Source organism: Oratosquilla oratoria, chromosome 35 (genome assembly GCF_046742065.1).
Source record: "Oratosquilla oratoria isolate Oo_2021 chromosome 35, ASM4674206v1, whole genome shotgun sequence".
Classification (NCBI taxonomy): Eukaryota; Metazoa; Arthropoda; class Malacostraca; order Stomatopoda; family Squillidae; genus Oratosquilla; species Oratosquilla oratoria.
In genome coordinates, this window is record NC_134811.1 from 25,897,746 (window position 1) to 25,906,683 (window position 8,938).

At 38.7% G+C, this 8,938-nt stretch overlaps 1 protein-coding gene across 3 annotated transcripts in view; it reads left to right on the forward strand.

Moving 5' to 3' along the window:
- me31B (ATP-dependent RNA helicase me31b) overlaps positions 1-6,333 on the forward strand; it is a 59,169-nt gene extending 52,836 nt beyond the window's left edge. For all 3 annotated transcript variants that reach the window (XM_076174125.1, XM_076174124.1, XM_076174126.1), the window contains 2 exons: positions 2,494-2,705; positions 3,773-6,333. In XM_076174125.1, the coding sequence (XP_076030240.1) occupies positions 2,494-2,705; positions 3,773-3,844 (284 nt within the window). In that variant the 3' untranslated portion in view covers positions 3,845-6,333. The remainder of the gene's footprint in view (positions 1-2,493; positions 2,706-3,772) is intronic.
- Positions 6,334-8,938: the final 2,605 nt, after the last annotated feature.

Below are 8,938 nucleotides of genomic sequence, written 5' to 3' on the forward strand. Positions count from 1 at the left end.
TGTACACACACACACACACGTACAAACACACACACACACACATACATACACATGTACACACACGCACACACACGTACACGTATACACACACATACATGTACACAAACACACACGTATACACACACACACGTACACACACACACACGTACACACACACATACACACACACACATGTACACACACACACACACACGTACACACACATGTACACACACACACACACATGTACACACACACACACACATGTACACACACACACACATGTACACACACACACACATGTACACACACACACACACACATGTACACACACACACACATGTACACACACACACACATGTACACACACACACACACACATGTACACACACACACACACACATGTACACACACACACACACATGTACACACACACACACACACATGTACACACACACACACACATGTACACACACACACACACATGTACACACACACACACACATGTACACACACACACACACATGTACACACACACACACACATGTACACACACACACACATGTACACACACACACACACACATGTACACACACACACACACACATGTACACACACACACACACACATGTACACACACACACACGTACACACACACACATGTACACACACACACACATGTACACACACACACACACACACACACACACACACACACATGTACACACACACATGTACACACACATGTACACACACACACGTACACATACACACGTACACATACACACACATGCAACTACCTTTCCCTCCCTATCCTCCTTCACATTTGAAATGCCCTTCCATTATCATCTCTCCATCTGCACCTTTTACATTTTCTTCTACTTGATATACCTCCTCTTCGTATCTTAATTTTTCCAGAACCTCTTTTTATTACTTTCAAATTTTTGTCATACTCTTACCCCATTTGACATTGCTTGCCTCTGCCTCCTTTATCTTGCGCTTTACTTTTCTTTGTACCTCTCGTCTGATTTGTCCTATATTGTAACTAATCTGTGAATGCTCATTTCTCTTGTACAACCTTGTCAGCTTCCCCATCCCACTATTCCCTTCCTATTTCCTCCTGTCGTCCTTGTTCTACAAACAATCTTTGCACACCTCCCACTCCTCAGCTTCGTCTTTTACTCCTTTTTCACATTTAAGTAGTTTACTTTAAGCACCTCCCTACCATCTGTCTTTTTCTTTCTCCATTTATCCTCCACTTTCAACTTGCCTTCCAAAAAATGTGACATTCCCCCACTCTCCTGTTAGAAAATATACATCCAAAACTCTTCCTACTATTCTCCTGGTTACCACCATGTAGTTCATTAACACCCCATCTCCCACCTGCTTCCATGTGTATGTATGCTTGACTTTCTTCCTAAATGCTATTTGCTATCATCAGCTCTTTCTAGACACATCACCATCAACTCTTTCTAGACACATCACCATCAACTCTTCTAAGATTTTTTCCTGGAACTCCACACTTCCCAAACACACAATCTATTGGTTCATTTTCCACCATAGCATTTAGGTCTCCTAATATCACTGCATTAACATTGCTCCCTAGACCCTCTATGCATTTGTTTAAATCTATCCAAAAAGCCTTCCTTTCCTCTACTCTTCGCACTACCAGGCCCATTTGCACTTACAAATACCCACATCTCCCTTCCCAGTTTTGCCTTCATCCACATTAACCTTGAAGAAACCTCCTTCCACTCCTCCATACATTTACCTACCTCTTCAAATATAGCTGAAGTTAGAAATCTTGGTCCCAGTCCAGAGGCAGTTGGCCCCGTGGGGCTGCATTTCCTTATGGAGGTGAGGGGGTTGGAAGGTTTTGAAAATGGGCAGCTTGCAGAACCACTACATGCAGGTACCCATCATCAGTTCTTCATAGAGATACTGGTCTATAATTCAGTGTGTCCTTGTTTCCATCTATGAATAGGTACTGCATTAGTCCCTTCTCCAGTTGAGTGGCGTTTTAAGTGTTTGTTTACTATTGTAACATGGAGGGTAAGAACTATGCTTTTAGGGGACTCATCAGTTTCATGTTGTTCTGACTATAGATTATCCCATGTTTGACTTTACTATTTCTTCATCCAAGCTATTCCATGAATCAATAATTTTTGTGTGAAAATTCATCCAAACTATTCCATGAATCAATTATTCTTGTGGGAAAATATCTTTTTCCTCTCCACTAATAGGTCCAGTTCTCGTTATCAAGAAAGTTCACACTTTAATGGGTCTAGATTTACTAGATTCTCGCTTTTCTCCTTGAATGCTTAGTTTGTGATTTTAATGCATAAAACTTGACCGCCTCTTTGTAATGTCCCTAAGGACAACTGTAAATAATAGGCAACTTCCTTGTTCATTCATACCCACCCAGCCCTTCACAGGAGGAATGGTTGTGTAGTAACAAAGTTTTATATTTTCAGTACAAGTAAATGGAATTTAGATTGACATCTTCTGTTACAGACTTGTTCACTCGGGGCATCGATATTCAGGCAGTGAATGTAGTGATCAACTTCGATTTTCCTAAGATGGCTGAAACTTATCTACACAGAATTGGTCGATCAGGCCGATTTGGCCACTTAGGTATTGCCATAAATTTAATCACATATGAAGACAGATTCAATTTGCATCGGATTGAACAGGAGCTGGGTACAGAGATTAAACCAATTCCCAAAGTAAGTGGTTTGGATTTCTTGGATATGTATTTTATGTAGCTGAATCTATGAATAGTGTCTACTATTAACCCAGTTTCAAGGGTTCTTGTTGGGAGTTATTCTCCCAGATCCTTTTTGTCTTTACTTTTCTTAGGAGAAAAAATCAGTGGGGGTGGGATAAGTACAAAGTCTTCTTGTTATCTCGTTAGTTGCCTTCTACAGTTCTACCATACTGGTATCCCACCACCACTGGTCATAGAAATGAAGAACAAGTTCAGAGGGACATCATAAATGAGCAACAGCATCTTTTCATGAATTTCAAGTAGAAATTTTACTTTAACGTAGTATGTAATCATTACCTTTGTATGGGAGACATGGAATTTGAAGGATGCAGAAAGGAAGAGTAAACATGTTGGAGATGAATTTAAGTTTGAAGGTTACAAGAATCTATAGTGGAGGTGAAGGAGAGCTGGCAGATTGGGTTGATCATACAAGAAATGTTTTTGGGATGTCAGGAGAATGGATGAAAAAAGACCAGTAAAAGTAGTAGAGAAAAGGAAATGGATAGTAAACTTAAAGGGGAAGATAAAGATCAGGGTGGAAGGACAGGGTAAGGGAAAGTGCAGTTCATTGAAGTGTTGGGTATAAACCAGCTGCTGCCAGGCCCTGTTGTGGAAGTGTATTGCTTCAATCTGGGCAGTGGGTAGGTGGCAGGGATGGACCTTCATCCACAAGCAGCAGCAGCAGCAGCAGCAGCAGCAGCAGAAGAAGAAAAAAGGGGGGGATGGTATGGGATGGGTGAAAAGTGGTTGCATGTTTTGACATGTGACATGTAAGAGGAGGGCCATTTGTTATATATCTAGTAGCAAGATGTATTGTTGTTCAGTCTGAAGTTGTGTAGTTCATTTGTTGGTAGTGAGGAATATAGCAAGGTTAGTAACCTGTATGTACTTTGTATCTGCACTGTTTGTATTTCTTTTAAGTTAAAGGTAATTATTTCTCATGAAATTGGGTATTAACCTACAACTGTACATAACTTATCTCCCACTAACATGTTCAATTGATGAAATTAATTTTCTTATCTTCAGGTGATTGATCCAGCGTTGTATGTGGCAGAGCATCATCTGGAAGAGGAAGATGAAGGGAACATCAGCAAGTAACATATGGGTCCCCAATACTATGGGCAGGTCACGACCACAGAAGGGTAGGCCTTCCAGCAAAATAGGATAGTCATCAACAGCCTAAAGGAAAAAATCTAGATACTGGCTGCCCTTGAAAGTTGTTCAACAGCAGCCTTACCGGGTTTGACTCTTCCAAGAACTGAACAAGAGGCTTCCAATAGCCATTGAAAATGCCTTCTCAATGATCCTCGTACAGAAATGACATGGACCTTGGAAACCTATGAAAAGAATACATTCTTTAACTGCCCATTTAGAGAATCCTTCAAACACGTGGGTCATTCACTAGTGACCTTGAATTTGAAAAGACTAGAAAAAATATATCAGGAACTTGTGCAAGTTCGCCCTCCATGCGCTTGGCAAATCACAAGGCTGGACTTGTGTGTAAAGTCCTGTTTTAATGTGCTTAAACAAAGAGAATTAGTATTGAACCTTGACCTCGTTTGGCTTCAAATGATTGGCGGGTTTGTGCTGAACCATTAGTCCTTCCATCAGACTTAGGAATATAGTGTGGAAGGCACACAAATTTCTTCATTTATGAAATCCTTTGGTTGCCTAAACTTTGTACTGTTTATGACCCATTCAATATTTTATTTTACACGCTAATTTCTACCTTCCTTAAACCTAATCCTATCTGAACCCATGTATCCTATCCAAAAGTATCTATGCTATGACCCAGTCCTACCTTGCAGGTCTCCCATGTGACTTCCTGGGTTCACCCAAGGAGCTGTCCTCTTTATCAGTGTTCTTGGACACATTGTTCAATTTTAATTTTCCTGGATTGTTACCACGTGCTCTCCTGTATTACCTTAATTGGTTCCCAGATTGCCTCCTTTTGTTCTGCTTCATTCTGTGCCCGACAAAGTCTGTACCTGTACAGTTCCTTAATGATACTGGTTCTTGTCAGTCTTTACCTTTCTTTCCAGTTTTCTCATGTCTCCTAGGCAATTTGTTGAATACACCCTCCTTCCTAATCTTGATCCATCCATTGTTAATATTGGTACAGCCATTCCAATGAGACCACTTCTCTTTTCCCTTTGTTCTCTTACAGCCTGCAAAGGAACTTGCCCTATTCAATTCAGTGTTCTGACCCTTGGCAGCAAAACTGAATAATAGATCTTAGGTTGATGCAGTTTATCTTCAGTTGGCTTTAAATATAGGCAGCAGGAAAATTAGATCAGGAGTGTTGAAAGAGGCATGACTATTTATAGGATATGTTAATACTCCCCATTACCGAAAGCAGTTTCCTTGTACTATAAATTGGAAAGATTTGTGTTGAGCCAGAGAATTGGTGTATTAGTATGAAACTACCTGTTTGGTCTTTGTTTGGCCATCCAGTTCCTACTATGTTTTTTGAAATTACTTTGCTGCAGAAGTACAGCTACATTGTCACCCTTTCATCTGGCTTTCTTATACTGGACCAGTCTGCCATGATTCATGTAACTATGTTGAATCTTTACATAGCTGTACTTGAAGCTCAATTGAAGTGTTCCAAGTCCTATTCCTTTTTGATATGGCTTTATCCTCTTTCATCCCACCCTTGATCGTCTTTACTCTTGTCCATATGTGTAAGCCGGTCACTGGTACCTCACTCAAAGACTCCTCCCACACACAATCTCCCTCATAGGAGGTTATCTCAGCCATTCGGAAACTGGCAGTAACAATTATAAGGATAGGGTTTGAGTGCTGGATACAATTTAAGACAAGATCACACACGCCCTCCCCCCGCTGCTGCCACCATTTGAGCCTAACCTAGACTCTTTTTAGCAGTTCCATGCTCTCCCAAACTTCTGCCTCTTTATTCCAACCTATCCTATAGTTCACTTGAACTTGGAGATTTTCTTAATTGATATTGAACAATTGGTATGTATTTGTTAATGAGTAGTTTTCACGGATGTGTATATACCAAAGGCTATATCCTCCATAGGATTGATTTTTTGTTTGCTCTTTTATGTATTTTGCCAAGATTGGTACGATTGAGAAATTAACAAGTCTTCAAGTTAAATGGACTATAATGAAGTACCTAAATTATGAATATTCATTTATATCCAGTTCTCTTAATTTGCCACCTACCCACCTAATATTTTTCATTTTGCCCACCCACAGTATTGTGGGTTCATTGTCCACTCATCCCCATGTCAATTTATTGCCCACCTGTACTCCTGTCCTTGTCTGTTCATTGTCAACAAATTCATTGCTTATCTCTCTTAAGCATTCTACCATTGTCAGTTGTGACTAAATTTATTTGGTCTAGAGCAGGGATGGGGAACAGGTGCCCCATAGGGGCAACATACAGCCAGATGGGGAGTAGATATAAAATTGCCAATTCTTGAGTGTACATTAACTTTTTGATGCAGCCTGCAAAGTGCTTGGCAAATTGCGAATATGGAAAAAGGTTCCCCATCCCTACTCTAGAGTATCAACAGTCAATTATTTTTTAATTTCATTCTTCACTTTTTTTTTTTTTTTTTTTTTTTTTTTTTTTCCTCTCTCCATTCTTGTTCTTGGATCTTCATTCTTTGTTCTTGTTTGATCTTCATTCTTATAGCTTATTCCTCTCCCTCTCCTCCAATCTCATTTCCCACATCTTAGACTAGCTTTTATTTATTGTATTATGTATGTGTAATATATATAAATATATATATTATAGATATATTATAGATATATATATAATATAAATATATATAATATATAAATTTATATAAATATATCATATAAATATATATATAAATATATATATTATATATATATAAATATATATATTATATATAAATATATATATATATAAATATATATATATATACAATATATATATATATATAAATATATTAAATATATATATTATATATAAATATATTAAATATATATATTAAATATATATATTATATATATTATATATAAATATATTATATATATATATATATATATATATAAATATATATATATAAATATATATATTAAATATAAATATATTATATATATATATATTATATATAATATATATGAATAAATATATATATATATATATATATATATATATATAATGTATGTATATATATATATGTATGTATATATGTATATATATATTTTAACCATATTCCCAACTTACTTCCCAACTGCCTTTCCATCTATTTAATGATCTTGTCCTTTTGTCCCACCTTTTACTCCCCTTTTTTTGTTATAAACCATGTATTTTGGTGTTCGACCTTCTTCCATTTGTTGTACTCTATTTAGCATTATTTTGCTCATGCAAACTCTGTACTATCATTACATTTTTCTCCTTAATTTCTCATAATTTTCACTTATCATGCTGTCCCATCATTGCTTTCCTCTTGCTTCATCCAATGCCAAGCGCGGGTTTGGGCCAATGCAGAGATCCCGCCTATATACAAAAGTGAATGCCGAGCCAGAGGGTCCGATGTGATGGCACTGTGAATTAAGTTTTTGTGGATGGACATGTGAATGAAGAATCCATATTGGAAGAGCAGGTAGTTACATGAAGGGAAGAAACAAGGAAAAGAAAATGAAACTGACCTAATGAATTGAATTATATCGACTTGATATTGTGAATGCTCTGTTGTGTAGCTGACAGGGACAGCCATGGTGCTTCTGGTTACTAGTGTTCATATTCATGTGCAGCTGGAGTTGGTACGTAATGCATTTTGGTAAAGGAGGGAAAGATGTTTGGTAGAAAATTGAGCCAAGTATTGTTCACATGGTCATTGCTGTTGAGGTGACCATGAAGCACGGAGTTGCACTCTATTCAGTGGATAAGGTTTGGTGTACAGTAATTGTTAGTGTTTGCGTGAGCAGTTAATCTTGAATGAGTGCTGGTGTACAAGGACTATGGTGAGCAGTCGCTACCAATGTTATACATTACAGAAATTCTTCACTGTACCTGTTGAATTTAATCAATCAACTTAAGCACCAGACCTACACAGTGCAAAACCCCAAGACCCAACATGACGCTTACGCAAGAGTATCCCCCTGATGTGACAATACAGTGGGATGTGTTGGAAGAGTTTATTGCTCCTGGTTGTCGTGCCTGGCTTGGATTGAGGACTTTTTTGCTGTACAGTAGACAAAGCTGTGCATTGTTGTCACTTTATTCCAAATTTCTTATTCTATGGTAACTTGTTTGGTATAATTTATGACGGTGGAGGCTATGAATAATGCATCAGATAATTTGTCTTTAAATTCTGACAGTTGAGGCATCAGAGCCATGGTGAATTTGTTCAAACCAGTCCTCCTGATCAAGTGGCAATGCACATTTGTAGTTTTGTAAATCTATTTTTATACAAGATGAGGATTCAGTCTCCAGTTGTGGTCATACGAGGTTGTGGAGGTCCAGCCATGAAGAAAGATGTCAAGTGTGGTCTTACAAGCAAGAAGAGAAGAGGATCATACTGCCGACCTCAATTGGAAACTGAAGCCTGTCAGTGTACAGTTTATTATGACGGTGTGATGGCCCCACCAGGCAGGGACCAGTGGATCTGAACACCATCACCACCATCCAGTACCCACCACCACCACCACCTTGACCGCTAATTTCCTGATGAGGGTTTTCAAAAGAAAATAAAAAGTCCCATTGTGGGCAACCCTCCCCCATTGCCACCTTACCTGACATGACCCGACCTGAACTGGCTTAATCCAACCCAACCCAAATCTAGCTCGACCCCAAATCCAGCCCAACCCAACTTGACCCAATCCCAGATCCAGCCCAGCCCAACTTTACCTAATTCCAAATGTATCCTAATCCAACTTGACTCGTCCCAAGTCTACCCCAACCCAACTTTACCCAATTCTAAATCTAGCCCAACCTAACTTGACCTATCCCAAATCCATCCCAGCCCAACTTACCCAATCCCAAATCCAGCCCAGCTCAAATTCCAAATCCTGCTCGGCCTATATAATCGAGCCAACCCAGTCCAACACAACCCAAGTCCAGGCCATATAATCCAACACCCAATCCAACCTAACCCAATCGACCCAATACCCCAAATACCAGTCCAAGCAACCCAACCCAATCCTGTCTATTCCAAATCCAACCAACCCAATCCAATCCTGTCCAATCTG